Source organism: Falco cherrug, chromosome 6, assembly GCF_023634085.1.
Source record: "Falco cherrug isolate bFalChe1 chromosome 6, bFalChe1.pri, whole genome shotgun sequence".
Classification (NCBI taxonomy): Eukaryota; Metazoa; Chordata; class Aves; order Falconiformes; family Falconidae; genus Falco; species Falco cherrug.
Window position 1 is genome coordinate 23,352,627 of NC_073702.1, and position 20,085 is coordinate 23,372,711.

The window sequence follows — 20,085 nt, forward strand, 5'->3', positions numbered from 1 at the left end:
GCGGGGTCCCCCCGCCATGCCCGCCCCGGGGGCTGCCGCGGCGGGGTCCCCCCCGCCATGCCCGCCCGGGGGCTCGCGGGACAGGCGGCCGGCCGCCCGGGTGGCCAACGATGAGACGGCGGCGGCGGGCGGGACGGAGCGGGCAACCGCCTCAGCGGGTAAAGCCCCGGCGGCAGCCGAGGAGGGCGGGAGCCCTTCGCCGCGGTTCCCCCGTTGAGGAGCCCACCTGCCCCCCGCGAGGATACTCACTCCTGCCCGGGCCGGGGCACCCCCGCTGCGCTGCGCTTCCACCACCCGCCGCCGCCGCACTGGGCCGTGCCGCGGCGCGCACCTGCCGCAGGTGAGGCGGGCGGGGCCGCGGCGGCTGCCAACCGCGCCTGCCTGCGGGCCGCCCCCGCCCCCACGAGTGGCCCCGGCCCGGCCCGGCCCGGCCCCGGAGCGCACACGCTTGTGCTTGGCAGAGTGCCACAGTTCGCCCCTTTTTTTTCCTCAAATCAGGCAAAAAACGTAGCCGGCTGTAACGGCCGGTGCCGTAAAGCGAGGCGCAGGCGGTGCGACAGCCGGGAAGGCCCCTTCCCTGGGTGGCTGCCCGGCCGTGAGCGAAGATGGCGGCGGGGGAGGCGAAGTCGGTGCTCTTCGTGTGCCTGGGTGAGCGGGGCGAGGGGAGAGGCGGGCCTGCTCCTGCCCTCCTCCCGCCGCGCTTCGGTCAGGGGCGCCGGGCGGGGGTGCAGGGAGCGTGGCGAGGCCAGGGCCTCCGCGGGGCAGCGGTGGGGCCCGGCGGGGCTGCGGGTAGGCCCAGCCCGGTGCGGCGGGCGGGCCGGAGCAGTGTGTGAGGAGGGAGGTAGAGAGCTGCATCCTTCTTCTTCCCGTTTGTCTTTGTGATCGGTCGGAGTAACCAGTGCGAATTAAGACGCGAAATCCAGTATTGGTAAACGCGAAAGTTACGGGTGGGGAAGAGCGGCACCTAAATGCGCATCAGCCGACGTGAGCTGTGAATGAAACCCAGCTGCTGAAGAGCGGCACTGCCTGGTGGTTGGGAACTGCTGTTGGGAACGGGCTGCTCGGTGCTTAGCTTGTGAGGCGGCAGGGAGGGAGCGGAGATCCCGCCCGCAACCGCCCCGACCCTGCGTGCCTGCAGCGGTACCGCCTGGACGCGGTTCGCAGCTGTGAGCACCCGACCCTCAGAAGGGAGAGAAACGGTGACAGGGATGGCTTACGGTAATGGAGCAGTTACTGTAGGTAGAGGGAAAACACGTTAGGACTTTAAGTAAGAAAAAGATCTTGTTGGAGGGTGGAGGTGATTTTGATCTATGTAATTATGGTCTTCATGAAAGGAGTAAAAAGAATTAAGACTTATTTTTGGAGGGTCACCCAAATGAAAAAGTAGGAAAAACTTAATTTTGTTTTCGAAAGATACTCGCTGTATTGTGTATCTCGTGTCATGAGAAGTCAGACAACAGAAGTGTAAATGGGATCAGAAAGGGTTTGGATGTTTTCCTGAAGTTTAAGACAATTGATTACGGATAAGCAAGATGATCTTCTCCACCTTCACAATGAACAAATTGCTAACCTGACTAGATGGATTACAGTGCCATGCCCCATTTTGTATATGGTTTCTCTACACATCTGCTTTTGCTCCTTTTTGGAGATAAGTTAGATGGCTTTTTGCTCTGATCTGGGCTTTAAACATCATCTGCTTCCTAGCCCTTGTAATCTTACCTATGTGCTGAGAGTTGATCCCTGTGAATCCTTGGCATTTTTCCAGGTTTGTTACAAAACCATTAGTAAATACAGGGGGTTTTTGCTGTTTGCTTTCCTGTTGTAATAGGAGAAATGCAGATTAATTGAATAGCAAAACAAGAGTATAGTTTTTTGAAATATGTTCAGATGTTTACCCTGGAGTAAAATTAGCCCCTAATAATAATTAATGGAAAACATTCGTTATTAAGGGATTATCAGTTGCTGTATGTTTGGGAGCCAGGGGCCTAGACAAACATTTTTGTATAAAAATACTAATTCATATGCATCCTTCTTTCCAAACACGGTGCTCTAAAGGCCGTAGTAATCGCCATCTCCATGTGCCAAAAGATGAGTCGGAAGGGAAGATGACCGGCTTGGCTGAATAGAGAGCTTTGGCTGGAACTCATTGGGAAAAGAGAGAATTTATGACCTTCAGAAGAAGTGGCAGGCAACTCTGGAGGACTGCAAGGATGTGAGGTTTTACAGGGAGAAAATTAGAAGGGCCAACTTAATCTGACTATTGCTGTAAAAGATGATAAATATGTTTCTATAAATATGTTAGCAACAGAAGGAGGACTAAGGAGAATCTCCATCCTTTAGTGGATGTGGGGGGAAACAGTGACAAAGGATGAGAAAAAGCCTGAGGTACTTAATGTTTTCTTTACCTCAGTCTCTTAATAGTAAGACCAGTTGTTCTCCGGTTACTTAGCCCCCTAAGCTGTAAGCTGGGGTCAGGGAGCAGAATGAAGCCCCCATAATCCAAGTGGAAATGGTCAGCGACCTGCTACACTACTTAGACACACACAATTCTATGGGTCTGGATGGGATCCACCCAGGACTACTGAGGGAGCTGCCAGAACTGCTCACCAAGCCACTTCCAGTCATTTATCAGCAGTCTTGGCTATACTGGGGAGGTCCCAGAAGACTGGAGGTTAGCAAATGTGATGCTCATTTTGAAGAATTGCTGGAAGGAGGATCCAGGGCACTATGGGCCTGTTAGCCTGACCTCCATGACAGGGAGGGTTATGGAGCAGATCATCTTGAGTGCCATCATGTGGCATGTACAGGACAGTCGGGTGAAGAGGCCCAGCCAGCATGGGTTTATGAAAGGCAGGTCCTGCTTGACTGACCTGATCTTGTGTGGCAAGGTGACCCGCTTAGTGGATGAGGGAAGGGCTGTCGATGTTGTGTGCCTAGGCTTTGGTAAAGCCTTTGACACCATTTCCCACATCATTTTCCTGGAGAAACTGAATGCTTGTGGCTTGCATGGGTGTACCGATTGCTGGGTAGAAAACTGGCTGGATGGCTGAGCTGAAAGAGTGGTGGTGAATGGTGTAACATCCAGCTGGCGGCTCATCACAAGTGGTGTTCCCCAGGGCTCTCAGTATTGGGGTCAGTTCTGTCTTCATCATTGATTTGGACAAGGGAATTCAGTGCACCCTCAGTAAGTTTGCAGATGACGCCGAGTTGTGGGAGGAGTGCTTGAGGGTAGGAAGGCTCTGCTGAGGGATCTGGGCAGGCTGAATCATGGGCCAAGGCCAACTGTACAAGGGTCAACAAGGAGGAGTGCCAGGTCCTGCACATGGGTCACAACAACCCCGTGTAATGCTACTGGCTTGGGGAAGAATGGCTGGAAAGCTGTGCAGCAGGAAAGGACTTGGGGGTGCTGGTCATCAGCTGGGTGAACATGAGCCAGCAGTGTGCCCAGGTGGCCAAGAAGGCTAATAGCATCCTGGCTAGTGTCTGAAATAGTGTGGCCAGCAGGACTAGGGAAGTGATTGTCCCCCTGTACTTGGCACTGGTAATACTGGGTCTCGAGTACTGTGTTTGGGTTTGGGCCGCTCACTACAGGACATTGATGTGCTGGAATGTGCCCAGAGAAGGGCAGCAAAGCTGCTGAAGGGTCTGGAGCACAAGTCTGATGAGGAGTGGCTGAGGGAACTGGGGTTGTTTAGTCTGGAGAAAAGGAGGCTCAGGGGAGACCTTATCACTACAACTACCTGAAAGGAGGTGGTAGTGAGATGAGTGTCAGTCTCTTCTCCTAAGAAACAAGCGACAGGACATGAGTAAACAGCCTCAAGCTGTGCCAGGGGAGGTTTAGATTGGGTATTAGGAGAAATTTCTTGCTGAAAGGGTTATCGAGCGTTGGAATAGGCTACCCAGGGAAGTGGTTGCGTTAATGTTGTTAATTACCTTTTAAATTTCCTCTTCTGTCTTACTGGGTTATAAAAAAGATAACCATAATGGTATGTGGCATGTGACATAGAACCTAATTAACATGACAAGCACTTCTTTTTCCATACAAATATGTACTCTTTTCTGTTAGGCTTTGAAAGCAACTTGTTTCTTCTCCCTGCTTTAAGTTTGCCTAATTTTTATTTTTTTTTTGCTAGTCATGAAGAGTGATACTTTTGCTTTAATAGAATTTTTTTCCTTCCTGAATTTTATTAGAAATACCTATGGTTATTGCTAAAAAGAGTAGTAAACAGATTTCTTGAACTGCATTTATCTGTAGTACTCTGTGCTGGTTGTCGAAACACATTAATTCTGAAGTTTGGCACATTCAGTGAGAGCTGATCCCCAAAAGTACCAGCCTTCATGAAAAAGTACATCTTCTTTCTGCATTATTTTGAAAGAAATTTATTACTGAAGTATCTAGTGACTGTTTTCTTTGTAATAGGATAAGCAGGTATTCATTACACAGCAAAATACAATCTAGTTAATGTGCATAACTGTGTTAATGATAAGGGTTCCTCATCACTGAGAAATAAATAAACCCAGCAACATATGTAATTACAGTATATGAAAAGGCACTGGGAAAGGGTTTTTTTTTTCTTTTAAGGCAAAGAAATAATTAAAACTGGAGGTGAACCAAAATGCAGTTTGCTCTTTTTACACTTAATGTAGCTCATCTAATTAATGGTTGAGCTCCAGAATGAGCTTAATATGATGCTGAGTTACATAAGTCAGCCTTTTCCTCTCTGATGACTTGTTCCCTATAACATAACAAGCTGATAGGCATCTTAGACCAGGCACTGGCTTACAGATCTCCTTTGGAGGAACAGTTGTGAGATGGGTGAACAGTGAGCAAAATGGTTTTGGCTGGGTCCTCAGAAAACTGATGCTCATTGTGAACCACTGAGTAGGAGTATTGCCTTCAGAGATCTAGACTGCATTCTAAAATGGCAATTCATTTTGTGTGAGGATATTAGGTTGCAGTTACAGAGAGATTTGAGTTTCCTAGTTCACTTGTCACATTCCATTATATGTGTTTATATATTGTCAAATAAAAGATTTTGTGGGATAAAATGCTGTTTATAGCTGCAGAATGGGAAAGCAGTAGGTTGGATAAGACATTGAAGAAGTCATGGAAAACAGCTGCTATAATGAGGGTTCTTAGCAAGCTGACAGAAAGAAGTAATGCCATTTTTTGGATAAAGAAGACAGTGTTAGATAAATGTAAGGAAAATTCCTTTCTTCTGCACAGAATTGGGAAGATATTGGTAAGAATATAATACCTTACTTAATCTGTGTTTCAGAATGATGCAGAAGTACTAGAGGATTGAAAGCATGGTTGTAAAAGCAATCTTGGAATTGGAAAATACTTTTAAGATGTATAAAAAATGTTAACAATCTGATTATTGTGAGTAGGTGCTTATGTGTTGAAAACTTTTATTTTTGTTGGGGAACCTTTCGGTTGCTCTCAGAAAAGCGTAACGTTCCAGTAGTTGGTAACTCGATATAATTAACCTTGCTGCAAGGCAAGATTTTTAAAATGTGAACATTCAGCTAATTAGCTGATGATTTGACTACCATGAATCTTGGCAAGTCATATAGTTATTGACATTGATCACATCGACTAAGCCTTGATTGGCTAGGAACTTTGAAACCTAGTGCTCCTGTAGACATCCGTATTTAGATACCTTGAGCTAAAATTGAGTTCTGCTTAGATTTATGTATATATATATATGCACACACAAACACACCCTAATACTCAAGAGAGAAATCCCACTGTATATTGATAGTGGGGAGGATGTATGGAAGTTGGATGATTTCTTTTAGGTAGCTATATGCTTAAGTGTTTCAGATAAAGAGTGTAAGTATTCAGTGAAATTGATTGTGAATGGAAGAGCCAGGGAATCTGGAGTAAATTTAGAGCCTTGAATAGTTTCTTACAAAGCTAATTGAATGCTGAGTGTGACAAGATAGAATTAACTAAGAACTAGGACTTACAATGAAGTTCAGACAGAAATTTGCATACAGTATGGAATAGAATAGTAAGTTTTAAACACTTAAGATGACCTGATGATGGTGTAAATGATACTGGGAGGTTTTATTACAGTTACTCAGATGAACTGACCACGCATAGAAAGATAAGTAGAGTTAAAAGCAGATTTTTAAATGTGATAGGATGAAAGCTAGTGCAACATCTGTTACAAACAGCAGACAGAAAAACAAGGGAAGAAGAGGAAAACATGTTTGCATTTGGGGAAGTGCTGAATAAGGAACAATGAAGATACAAACCCGACTGAGAGAATAGAGGATTAGATCAATAGTACCTAAAGATGAGCTATAGACCTGAGCATGAAATGGATTCAAGTTGTCTTTCCTGTCAGTAGAAGCAACGCTTCCATTTCTGTATGGAGATGGGTCAAAATTAATGCAGAGACTGGAGTAAGAACTCAAAAAATTAAGCATTGGCTTGGAAGGCTGTCAGTGAAGTCCTTGTTCCTAGAAAAATGAGTGAGAAAGCATGACTGTAAAAGTGATCAACAAATGGTTGCAGTACTGATTCTGAGATTGAAATTTAAGTTTCTTATCCTTGAATCATCATGTTTGGAAATGTTTGTAGGATTTCTTTCAATGGACAGGCTCTGTCTGGGTACCAGTTTTCTGTGATTGAAAATGTCAGTACAACTTAGGGAGTTTGAAATTAGAAAAATGAAGGGAGAAGATGGAGATTCAGAGAACTTAAATACTGTTATCTTCTGTACAAAAAGAGTGTGATCAGATCAGTCACAGAAATACAACAAAGGAGAAAGGAACATCAGAGGATGATAGGCAGCAAAGATAAGGTATAGATAACATTTAAGGTAAATATGATTCAAGTCAAAGGAGGAAGGTAGTATCTCCATGACTCTCTTTCTGAGATTTCCCCCCTTCGTTCCACAAGTATGGCTGTCAATCCATAGCTTAGGAAATACTGTGCATCTGTGAGGAACTTCAGCAAAGCCTGGAAAGACAAATGTGGGATGTAAAACTGGATATGAAATAGATTGAAATTATAGTGGGAAAGGGATGTTGACTGGAAATAAGGGTTGAAGTTTGCATGTGTCGGTGAGAGAAGATGGGGCTTTGCATTAATGATGAGGTGAATGATAACAGTCACAAGGAGTGGCGTGGGTAAACGGATTTGGTTAGGATGCAGATAATACTGCAGAGAAAAGAGCTTCTGTTAAGTCATTTCTGGGATTCTGTCCATAGTCCCCAAGAATAGATTTGAATGGTGATTGCAGTTCCATAATAGTGTTAATACCTCCGGTAATATCTGGAATGTGTCATCATGGAAGACGTTAAATTTTAAGTCACAAACTAGGTTATGTGTGTGTTCCAAAAATAATATAACTTCACTTTCTAGTTATTGCTAGAAGTGGTAGTTAATATATTTTATCAGTCAGTGGTCATGGTGTCATGCATGATGATATTTGATATGATACTATCGAAGATGATATTCATGGCATTTAAGTCGTGAGCAGGTTACAGAAGAGTGAAAATTTGGAACAAGTCATTCAGCCTAGGTAAAGCAGAAGGTTAAATAGAAAAAGCCATGAAGGGTTTATTTTAAAAGTACCATTTGGAAATTGGGGGAGTGAGTTAGTAGGACCGCAGTATTAATTATTGTTTATTACTGAAATTTTGACTGTATTAATGAAACTTAGTGTTCATGCACAGTTGTGTGGGATCATTCATACAGAGGAAAAATACTGTACAGGAAGTGGATGGCCTCAATAGCTGGTGTAATGGAAACAGAAGACTTAAAGGTCACCTGTTTGAAGCAAAAGAGAAAGAGAGGGAATGGACAACTAGGAATAGGGGATTATGGTCACACATTTGATACTTATGAAGGATTTTAAATGTGATTATAGAAGGTACCTCAGGTTATTTTCAAAAGAGCTAAGTAAATGTTTCAGACCTTTTTTCTTTTGTAAAACAAATAGGTAAATTTTTTTTCCTGCAATGTGGTCTGTGGTTTTATTTGTTGGTATTAAAGAAACATAAATTCAGATCAGAACAAGTGCAGAGTTGGCCTAACTGTAGTGATTAGATAAGGGTCAGTGAACTTCATGAGGAGATGAGAGCTTGGTTTGGTTTAGTTTAGCACAGCTATGGTTGACAAGGATCTGTATCTGTTGAAGGAAAGGTTTTAAGATAGAGTGATGTTAACCATGATCAGATGAGCATAGACTTCCAAGAATAAATATTAAGTGGGAATTGGAAGGATTCAGACTACCACAGGAAATGAATATCTGGAATAACGTTTTTAAATAGATGATGCTTTTTAAAGAGAGCTTGATGTGTTTGTAAGAAGTGATGCTGTATATGCCTGCAGTATCGAAGGATCAGGCTTATTGATCATGAAGATTCTTTTCTGTCTTATGCTGTATGTTACCATGCTCCCTCTGTTTCCTAATAAAATTATATTGTTTAATTCTTAACTTACTCAATTGAAGAAGTAAAGTTTTTAATTTATTACCATATTCTTTTATAATTAGTAAGTACTAACCTGTTTTCTCTCTTTCTTTATAAATAAACGCAGCTTTTTCCTGCTTTGTTTTTCTTCCAAGACTGATTTAGTTTCTTTGCTTGAAATAAGCTAGTTCAAACGAAGGAAATAGTATGCTTTTTCCTTGAAGACGATCCGCTGCCATCAGAATTCACTTAATGTTTCAGCAAAATCAGTTTCTCAGCCATTTCCTTTTGACCATGAAGTGATTCGATACTCTCTAAAACTTTCACAGCAAATTTGTATTACTTCAGTGGTTCGCTTCCCGCTTGGTTTTTTTGTATAGTTGGCATGCCTGACAACAAGTTACTAAATGCCTGGGTAATAGTAGCTTCTTTCTCTTCAGCAGTGAAGTATCTACCTTGATATTTTGTTTGAAAATATAGGCATGAAAATGAGGCCAGGTGCCTGATGGGAAAATTTCTTTTGGCTGCTGGAAATTAAGCTTTGTTCATGGGCGTTTCATTTTTTTACTGTTTGAGATTTGGAAAGAATTTAATCAGTAGTAGAAGAATGATTTATTTAAAAGTATAGAAATTAGTGTTGCCACTTGTGATATTTTATACTTACCTGCTCAGAAGTCAGAGATGAGCAAAGTCATATATTCTCTTTGGTGGGAAGCGAAGATTTGTTTGCATGATGTATTGTGCATCTGGGTGACATATCATATATTATGAATACCTATCTAGTTACTCAGAATTTCTGAAGGATGAAAAGGTAGAGTTAAAGTAATAGCGGAATAGACTTTTTATTGTTATTGAGACATTTCATCCTTTTTCAAAAAATACGTATTTTTTTCATAAATGTTTGAGAGGTCTGTCTTAGATGGTTAACTTAGTTACAGCTTCACAGTGGAGCAAAAATGCTGTAGATCCATAATTTGTACTTTTTATTGGAGCACTGTTTAATTGTTGAAATAGGTTCTTATTGAAATTAAGGTCAGATCAAGTGGCTAGTGCAAGTGGAGGCCATTGGAAGTGAAGGTTGATTACATATTTATATAATTAAGTACCTTAGCTGTTTGTTGGCTGATGGACAGCACTTCAGTTTTGCTGTCAGTTACGTTTTATTGCTAACTCTACATATTTTGGACAAAAAAAAAATCCTGGAAGATTTATTTTCCTGAGGTGTTTTTAGAGCTTGTGTAATTGATTTATTTTTTAGGGGTTTGGAATTTGTATGTGGAAGCTGCTCTTGATGAGGGTTCAGTTTGACCTGTAGTAACTTCATTTCAGCGATCAGGAGCATTTCTGCTACAGGTTGTTCAGCCATTTCACTACGTTGGTTCCACAGTGGTGGTGGCTGTGTTTTGGAATTGTCCAAAAGTTTTTGTTAACAGGTAGGTAGTAATGTAAGTACTTCGGGCAAATACTCGTGGTTCTTTGGTAAAGCATTAGTTGAAATTTGTCAGTGTATAGGAAGATTTGAAGATAATTTGCTGCTGTTTAAATTCAGTAATTTTGTCTGGTCCTCTGTGCCCGTGAATTCTTTGTGGAAGGAGAAAAGAGCAATGTGCTTACACAATATTCCTTCTGTTTATTTTAATAAGTTATATCTTTCCATATAATGATAGGCATTTCAAGAGACTGATGGATAATATAATAGAATGGTTTGGATGGGAAGAGACCTTCCAAGATCATCTAGTCCAGCCCCGCTGCTATGAGCAGGGATACTTTCCACTAGGTCAGGTTGCTCAAAGCCCTATCCAGCTTGACCTCAAACAGTTCCAATGGTGGGGCATCCACAGCTTCTCAGGGCAACCTGTTCCAGTGTTTCACCACCCTGATGGTAAAAAAAATTCCTTTCTTATGTCCGATATAAATCTACCTTCTTTCAGTTTAAAATTGTTGCCCCTTGTCCTGTCATTACAGCCCCCTTTATATATAGAAAGGCTGCAATAAGATCTCTCCAGTCCTTATCTTCTCCAGGCTGTACAGCCCCATTTCTCACTCAGAGGTGCTCCAGCCCTCTCACCATTTTTGTGGCTTTCCTCTGGACTTGCTCCAAGAGGTCCCTGTGTTCTTGTGCTGGGGACTCCAGAGCTGGATGCAGTACTCCAGGTGGGTCTCACCAGAGGGGAGTAGAGGGGTAGAATCACCTCCCTTGACCCGCTGGCCATGCATCTTTTGATGCAGCCCAGGATACAGTTGGCTTTCTGGACTTCAAGTGCACATTGCTGGCTCATATCCAATTTTTCACCCGCCAGTATCACCTAGTTCTCTGCAGGGCTTCTCTCAGTCCCTCTGTCCTGCAGTCTGTATTGATACTGGAGATTGCTCCAACCCAGGTGCAGAACTGGGTTTCCACCCTTGCAGAATGTTTTGGGTTATAATAACATAAACAATTGGCATTCAACCTAAGTAAATAAAAATCTTTGATCTGTGCTGACAAATCCACAAAATTAATTTTTTTGTTGTTGTTTTTCATTGTCTGAAATTGCTCTCAAATCTCTTGTTTCTGTAGGAAATATTTGTCGCTCTCCAATAGCTGAAGCAGTTTTTAGAAAACTTGTAACTGATGAAAAAGTTGAAAATAAGGTAAGTTATTTATATCTGTTCCTGCCTAAGAAATAACTGTCTCCTAGCCAGTTAGTAGAAATGTAAGCAATGAGAAAGAAAATATAAAAATACAAATTTGTTTTTCTGTAGTGGAGGATAGACAGTGCAGCGACATCTGCCTATGAAATAGGAAGCCCTCCAGACTATCGAGGACAGACTTGCATGAAGAAGCATGGCATTACCATGAATCATATTGCCAGGCAGGTACTGTACTTTAATTTTCTTTAAATATGTGTGTGTATTTGTTTTGTTGTTACAGTGGATGACAGACAGTGCTGCTGTTTCAGACTGGAACGTGGGGCGCTCCCCAGATGCAAGGGCTTTAAGCTGTCTAAGAAATCATGGCATTGAGACAGCACATAAAGCACGGCAGGTAGAAGAGAGTATATTTTCTTTCTTATTCATACCCATGCTTTGTCTAGTCCTAACCATTACAGTCACAGAAGTTATTTGACTAATGCATGGTTAAGCATCAAATAATAATACAGTTTTTCAGAATACTCCAAAGTGGTCTAACTTTTCTAGTTGAGGTTAGAGTTTCTTAAGCTTCACTGGAATTATAACCAGGAAGCGTTGGAGCAGTTTCTGCATTATAGGAAAATCCTGCATTCAAATGTTTAGTATTTTGGGTATTTTTCTGAAACATTTTTGTAATACTTCTTAAAAATGGATGTACTCTAGTAATCTGTGATGCTTCTTTCAGGAAGGGATTATATTTTTATTTAGCAGGACCAAAAAAGTAGAATACTTGTTCACCCATCACAAAAAGCTTCTGCTATCGCATGAAGATATTTTAAAAACATTTAGTGTGTTGAATTAGTATGAAGGCACTCAAACCCAAGATTAGTAGCATGCTTGGTGGTAACTTCAGAGGAAAATGAACTCTTGAAGCATTTTTAATTCAAAGCCAGGTTTGTCACTTAGTGAAATCCTCTAAATTCTACCAAAACTCCTCTCAGTTTTTTCATTAACAAAAGAACCTGTATTTCCATGCTGCATTTTAGAGAGACTGGAAATAAATGCATCTGCATCTAAATCATTCAGACACTCGACTAAATGCACATAACTTCCTTCAGTTAACTATTCTCTGGATATAAGATAGTCCTTTAGGGCTTGACCTTTACTTAGCTTGCATTTATGCCACTAGTTCTTATACTGACAAAGAGATCAGGTAGTCTTGTTATTGTCTTACATTTCTGTTCCCTTCAGAATTTTGCTAGAACTTACTGAGGTCATGTTTACTTTCTTCACTTTCAAAGACTACATGTTTAGGTTTTTAAGTTTTTAAAATAAATTCCCTCAGTTAGTCAGTTGCCCTCTGCTGAATTCTCCTGATGCTAATCTCCATTATATAAGACAAACAGGATTGAGCACAACATTGTTTCAGATTTTCAATGTTTTAGTATTAGAATCATTATTAGAAGCCTGTTGTGTTCTTTTCCTGTTGCAAGTTCTGGATTTAGTATATACCAATGCTTACAAACAGCATTATTTATCATTATACAAGCTAAATGGCATTGAAACTATTTAGTCAGTGTTTCAGTCACAGAAGTGTAACATATTTGTGTTCGTAAAAGATGAGCCTTGGAAACTTGAGAACTGTTCTTGGGTATTACTAGAGTGGTTTATGAGCAGTTAAACTAGAGCGAAACATCCCAAACAAACTGATTTTCTGCCTTGAAACAAATCCATATATCCTGCTTTGGCAGAGGGGGAATGAAAACACTGTAATGAAGACATTTGCTTATACGTTCTGACAAATGAAGGGAATTTTAAAGCACGAGAGCCTAAAATGTTACATATACAGGGAGAGGAAATTAACAAGAATGAGACAATAAAAGGAAAGATTAACAGGATGAAAATTTGTCTAAAGCATCCCAGTACAAGCAGTTTCTTCTATATATTTTATACATATATATTTTATATAAAGAAAAATTTCAAATCCCTGAACTGCAGGAAGCTGTTCATTTTGCACTGATGTTATCTATGTAACTCAAATATTTTCTTTCAGCTTTTGTCAAATGGTCTCTGCTGATTAAACTGTGGACCTGATATGGTCTTGTAGTACTTCTGGAAAGAGAGGGACTCAGCAGTGTTGGACAGGACTTTTTACAGTGGTCAGGTTATTACAAGTGGAAGTGCATTTGTTTCATTATTGGAAACAAACTCAACAGTAGAATTTTGTGGGTGACTTGTTTTAGAACAGATTAAGAAAGATTTAATACAGAAGCTCTAGAAATAGGAGGGATTTATCTTCTGTTGCCTTCGAAATACTGTCATAAGATGAGTAACTCATGCAATTACCCTCTTCACTCCTGTGGAAAACAGTTACCTACCCAGTGAAAGGCACTTTCTTTCATGTAATTTTGTGTGTAATTAACAATAATAATGCATTGAGTAATTTTTATTCAAAACTGACATAAATGCTACAAGAATAATTTATGTAACGGAGAATGTTAAATTGGTTACATCCTACCATTGTATACAGTGATCATTTAGGTGAATTTTAAGTGAACAGTGAAGTATAAAAATAAATGCATATATTTATATATAAAATAAAAATTTGTTAACATTTTAGTTGATGGTAGGTTTTTGTATATTTATGCACCCATTGAAAATCTCTAAGCTCTTAAGTCTTTGTGCACAAACCAGATAGATACTAACCAGTTTCACTTTTGTTCACGCTGAGCCCGAAATTGATTTTTGTATGACTCATACCGTGCACTTGCCTTAAATATGAAATTGAGATTAGAGGAAGTTTGTATTAAATGTGTCCTGTTGTAAAACAGTGTTTGAGGACTACTGCTTCTCTTTGGTTTTTAGACAAAGAAAAGCAGATTTCCCTTCTGTAAACAGAGGGAAATGTTTAACAAATAAATTGGAATGATGATGTGTTTCTACATTGATAGTCTTTAGTAATGGTTATATGCATTTTTTTAGTGTTAAGTTATTGTTGTTTGTGTAGTGCCATCCAAAGTGAACTACTTGAGCTCCTTCACTACCATTCTCAAAATGTACATAAATTTTTATGTCTGCAATTTATTCCCCCAAAATACTAATTTTCGTAGTTTTGAGGAGTATCTTTGGTTCAGTGGGGTTTGTTCAATTAAGCTTTTTGTGGCTGATATGACTGTAGGGCTTAAGAGCAAAAGCTAACCAGTAATATTTTTTTTAGGGATGCATTTGCCACTGTGTTACTGCTGCTTCGTAAGATACTAACTTCAAAGTATACTGAGAGTGTGGGAAGGATGGGAGGTGTGTTTTCTCTTTTCACTGTTTTTTATTTTATTCTTACATATCTGTACTGCGGAGAAATCTATGCCCAGGTATTTTCATAGGGGCCAGTGTTCAGCTGTGTAGAGCAATCAGAAGTTTGTAGAGGTATTGCTTAGAGTTGCCAGGAAAACAGAACTATTTCCACTGCAAAAATATTTTCATAGGTCAAAGGCACTGCACGAATACAGCAAATATTTTTATAGTGCAAATAAACAAGTCTGCATTAGTTTCCACCATTAACCATTTCTTTTCCAATGCTCCCCTCCCACACCTCACCCCTTCGATCCTCCTTGTATGGAATATTTCATTTACGGCTTTAATCTAGTGATAATTTCTGTATGCCTTTTCTAACTTCCTGTTATGGGAGCTTAATCAGTATCTATTTGCTGTTTGCACATAAAATAAGTGGGTGTTTTGCCATCTAAACCTTTTTTTTAATATATAGATTATTTTTACATGTTGAAACTGACTTATGGGATAATGTGTTTTGCCTTTTTGTTTGTTCACTTGCTTACTCGCTTCTCTAGCCCATCCTTCTCAGACGCCTGCCAGAGAAACCTGTACTGAGCAGACTCCAAGTTTCTTGGTTATGGTGCTACACATAGGACTATATGTGAAATGCAGTCTTAATGTGAACTCATTATAGATTTTATTATCCTCATTATGGACACTTTTTCAGATATACTAGTATATTGTGGCCGTGGTCTGGGAAGATTTTACCCTAAGCTAAGGCTTAAATGTAAACTAGGATAGAATTATACTTGTAAAAATCTGCAGCCATCCTTATTCCAATGCAGATAACATTAGTACATAAGTTAGTGGTTTATCTGCAATGTATGCCTACCTGACTCTGAATTCAGATCTCTGAATTTAGTTAATATTCATGTTTAGGAGTCAGTAAGCTACAGGAAAGAAAAAGAACAGATGGTATGGTGATAGGAAGATGTACAATAGATGACAGATTTTTTCACATCATACAATAAATTCTGTGAACTTATATGGCCTAAAATACTGTGAATGCATTATTTTTTTTTTTAAGAGATTGTAACTCATACATCATACTTCAGCTTTGAATTTCACTTGGTATCTTTTTCTGTGTAGTGACAAATTTCCAGATTGGAAGAATTGCAACTGATTGCAGGTTACCTATATTTTTGTTTTCCTATGAAGAAAATAATTTGTCTGTATTTTTATTGCATGATTTCCACATCTGGCAATGAGCTTTAGTTTTAGTAATTATAAAGCATTAGAAATACCACTTGTAACAATGTTCTAAGTTGACGCATAAGGTGTTTTTTAATAAAAAAGTATAGCTGACTTTTTTTTTTCTGGAAAGCTTGCAGAAATGGATAAATAATCATGGCAGAGTATATTTAAAGTGCCTTAAGTTATTGTAAAAGTTGATGAAGGTACACAGTTTTATTCTTTCCACCTGTGTCTCAGTAAGTAAAAAATGCAAAATCTGAAAATACTTCTTTTCCTGTTTTTATAAATCAAACACAGTTTGTAGGCTAAAGCACGTATTTTTATTTCTAGATTACTAAAGACGATTTCCAGACCTTTGATTATATACTTTGTATGGATGAGAGCAATCTAAGGTAATGTATGAAGAAACTGAACAAATTCCTATGGATTACTTGTAGTGATGTGTCATGAGTCACCTTGAAGACAAATGTCTTAGCTTGTCTTGGAGTGGGTTTTGTTGTTTTGGGTTTTTTTAATATGTCTGTATATATGAGATTCTAATAGATGTATTCTTTACTTCTGACAAGTTTAATGAGCTAGAACTCAATGGTTTATTTACATGATACATGCCACTCGGGGATTAAGGACGTGGAAATTTAGTATACTTTGCGCAGCAGATGCCTGTATAGTTAAGAATGAGGACATACTGTTTTCATCAGAGATCTGTTTTCCTAATTGCATAGGATCTAAAAGACACTGTGGAAACTTGGAAGGGATTAAATATGGTGTGGGTTTTTTTTCCTTTTTTAATAGAAATAGTGAGCTCTGAAATAAGTAAAGTTGCTGGCTGGAGGAAATACTGTTCGTTGCTGTTAGCCATGATCTAATTAAGTGCTTCTTTTGATGCTTTAGAAGGATTTGGTGAAGTAGCTGCCTAGTGTGAGAATTTAGATATCATTAGAAAAATTCTACCTAATTACATACATATTTACAATTGGGATTAAGCAGCTGAGCTTTAATAAACTACAGGTGTCATAATTCTTGTAAGGACTATTACTTGTAGAGTTATTTTTAAAAAACAGACAAAAAACCACCACTACCAACAACAAAACACAACCCAAATAAAACCCTATGAGTAACATAATTTTTATTATAGAATTTAAAAATTTTAGAAGCATCACCACTTAACTGAAGTAAGTATCATTTTGTTGAACTTTCTAGAATGTGTTGAATGACCTCTCTTACACAGCATGTATGAATGAAGGCTATATAACACTTGGCTTGATTGCAGTGTGTGAGGCAAAGACATGGCTAGTTTTACTTCTATTTTCACTTGATTTCTTAAACAGAAATTTCTGTATTAACAGTTTATATGATATAAACTGGAGAGCAGAAGAAATGCCACAACTGTAATAGGGATAGTACTACCGCTACACTTAAGTTCCACCTTAAACTTGCACCCAGTTCAACTATTTTCCCTGGCTAGTTCCCTCATAGCCCTAGGAGGACAAGCTGATTCCAGGTGTTGATGGGGTGCCTGTCGTATCAGAAAAGGAGGATTTGGGGCATTGCTTTACCCTAGTACCAGAGCCACCTGGCCCTCTCCTGTACATTCAGTGGTATGCCAAAAGCCTTGAAGGAAATAGTTACGCATTTCTTTAACAATGAAAGGGTGGAGAATTTATTGAAAATCTGTAAATTCAAGCAATAACTTCGTAGCTGATAGAGGAGTCCTGGTTTTTCTTAAAGGAAAAATGGTATTGTGGTCTCACTGCTGAAGTTAATTTTTTAATCAGACAATAATTGGAATTTAATTTCTTAAAACTGATTATGCTTGTGACTAAGTATTTACAGAGTTTTCTTTGCCTTTTTTAATGCTGGGTAAGTAAAATGATGATTTGGTATACAGATGTGTAATACTGAAAAAGAATTTAATAAGTTCTGTCTGTTCAGCATTGTGAAAATCACAGTACTGAGCTGCTTTTAATCTGAAGATGATGAGAGGTACATTTTAACTGCGTTTGGGATAATGGATGGCCATTTGTAAGTAGATGGAGAAAATACCATCTCACAACTAGTATGTTTTATCAACGGGAGGCAATGTACAAGAAAGAGGATATGACAACTGGTGGAATGTTACAGTATGTCAAAGAAGGTCTTGCTCACCGATTTACCGTTTTCTGTTAACTGAATGCAGTATGACTTCACGTGAGTTAGAGGTATTACTGAGAGAAATTTCAACATAACAAATTAAAACACTGGTTTTGAACAGATGGCAGAAGCTTTCTTGTGCTTCTAGATAATTTCTGTTATTTTTGTTCAATACAAGCTACACGTGGATATTGAAAGTACTAATGATTGATTTGAGGAAGAAGTTGATGAACTTACTGTTACAGAATTCTGTTAAGTCATAGGTCAAGTACCTGACTGCTTGTTATGTATGCTCTGAATTAAGTTTATGTACATGTCCTACATACTTAATTAAAAATAAAAAACAACACACAAGAAACAAATGAAAACAAGGAGCAGCATAGACCATTCACAGAACGGATTGAGTCCAGAGGCACATTATTTTCCTGTCTTCTCTAGAAAGAATCATGAGCATCTCATGCTGATGCCACAAAAGATCTGAAGAAAAATTAATGGGAAAACGTTATTTTCTCTTTTTCAGAGATCTGAAAAGGAAAAGCAACCAAGTTAAAGACTGCAAGGCCAAAATTGAATTACTTGGAACTTATGATCCACAGAAACAACTTATCATTGAAGATCCGTACTATGTATGTATAAGAAATTCTTTGGGTGGCTTGATTAAAAATTGTGTATGTATAGTATATAATCTTTCCAGATCCCATAGTTGACATGTGACATATAATCTGATGTTATACAAAGCCAAGTGTAAACATGTTTTTTAAAACAACTTAATATAAATTATTGGGATAGGAAAGGAAAACATGTCTTTATGCTTATAACAATTATTTGACTTTAAATTATGCATTCCACCTATATGTTCAATATTGGGTGAAGCCCTAGTTGGTCAGCCTCCTTGTGAAGAGGAGAGATGTAATCAGGAAAGATGGAGACAAAGGCATGGACAGAAATGGTTAAAGTTGAACAATACCAGCCAAGAGCAATCAGTTAGATTAAGATTATTCAGTTTAAGAAAGGTAAGTGGATGAAGATGCAGTAGGATTCTATAAAATCTTGGTATCATGGGGAAAATGTGAATAAGGAATTGCTGTTCATTATCCAAGAAGTAGAGAATATCAAATGGCATTAGTAGGAACCATGTTCAAAACAAGAGTTCTAGTTGGTTTTTTTGTCCACACCGTGCTTCATTAAACCATGAGATGCAACATGACAGGTTACTGTGAATGTAAAAGAAAAAAAGAAAAGGCTTATAAGGGCTCAAAGAGTGAATGGAAGAAAAGTGTGAAGGAAAGTTCACCCGGGACTGTTGAGTACAAAGTCACAGTGTTTGTCTGTGGAAATTCCTAGCTGCAGGTAGTTCAAATTAGGGAGAAATACGCAAAAGCTATCCCCAAGTATTTATGCTTTTCTTACTGTTCCCTAACGTGTTACTGCCCATTACTGACAGTGGGAAACTAGTTTGTAAAATTTTTTTGTTTGAGCCAGTATTGCTATTCTTACTTTCTCTTTCCTCTGTTCTTTTCTAGGGGAATGAAAAGGACTTTGAAACTGTTTACGAGCAGTGTGTTAGATGCTGTAAAGCATTTTTGGAGAAGTCTCATTAATGTTTCATCATCTTATTTCTAAAAGAAAATACTAGCTTCTCCTGAAATATGTAAGGTTTATTTCATTGATGTATTTAAATTGTAAAATTATGCCTCAGTGTTCAAAAAATTTTCAGTTTAATTTTATATTTTAGGTGTCATCTAATTAAAAATATAGAAGAGTTTTAATTGAATTAGGTGATCAACCATTTTGTCACACATCAACATAGTAATAAAAGTATATAATTCAGAATAAATTTATCTGTAAACACTTCCAGTGTTTTCTCACAAGCACTGCAAAAGTAATGTCTTGTTTCTTTAAACTGAGGTCTTTTCATTGTGCCCTTAATGAGTTAATTTAAATGAACTTTCAGTGGGAGTCTCTGAGTTAATAGTTCATGTATGATAACTTAGGTGTGTCATGCTAGTATCATGAGACAGCCTTTGGATTGAAGCTGTTTCATATTAAGCCTGCTAGACTGAAAGAACTGCCTGCCCCCAGACGGACATTGCTGTTAGCACTATTTCAATGCTTAAGCAAGCAAAACCTCTCTGTGTGTCATCGGGATTGTGTGGAAATGTTTTTTTTTTTAATTAGTTTAAATGCTCATTTATTCAAAGAAGAAATATTTTTTGTTCTAGTACATTTTTACACTAATTGAGATGAACTTAGTTCAGAAATAGTGATTGCTCTTAATAGGCCTTTTCTGGCTAGTCTTCCTTTGGTCCTGTAGTCAATCTAACATAGCATTTATTTGAGGACAAAACAGGTCACTGTCAAAGCCTGAACATGAAACATACATTTTGTATC

The 20,085-nt window shown here is 38.9% G+C and overlaps 2 protein-coding genes across 6 annotated transcripts in view; one reads left to right on the forward strand and one right to left on the reverse strand.

Moving 5' to 3' along the window:
* The window catches only part of SH3YL1 (SH3 and SYLF domain containing 1), a 50,210-nt gene extending 49,827 nt beyond the window's left edge, over positions 1 to 383 (reverse strand). For both annotated transcript variants that reach the window (XM_055713108.1, XM_055713106.1), the window contains exon 1: positions 250 to 383. In XM_055713108.1, the coding sequence (XP_055569083.1) occupies position 250 (1 nt within the window). In that variant the 5' untranslated portion in view covers positions 251 to 383. The remainder of the gene's footprint in view (positions 1 to 249) is intronic.
* On the forward strand, positions 2 to 19,576 carry ACP1 (acid phosphatase 1). Of its 4 annotated transcripts, none has more exons than XM_055713110.1 (6): positions 2 to 158; positions 10,988 to 11,061; positions 11,173 to 11,286; positions 15,895 to 15,956; positions 18,215 to 18,320; positions 19,218 to 19,576. In XM_055713110.1, exons 1-6 carry the CDS (start codon positions 17 to 19, stop codon positions 19,293 to 19,295), a joined length of 576 nt encoding a protein of 191 aa, XP_055569085.1. In that variant the 5' UTR covers positions 2 to 16; the 3' UTR covers positions 19,296 to 19,576. The 4 variants fall into 4 exon arrangements, with proteins under 4 accessions (XP_055569085.1, XP_055569086.1, XP_055569087.1 ...); XM_055713111.1 differs by lacking the exon at positions 11,173 to 11,286 and adding an exon at positions 11,342 to 11,455; XM_055713112.1 differs by lacking the exon at positions 2 to 158 and adding an exon at positions 513 to 648.
* The last annotated feature ends 509 nt before the right edge of the window (positions 19,577 to 20,085 follow it).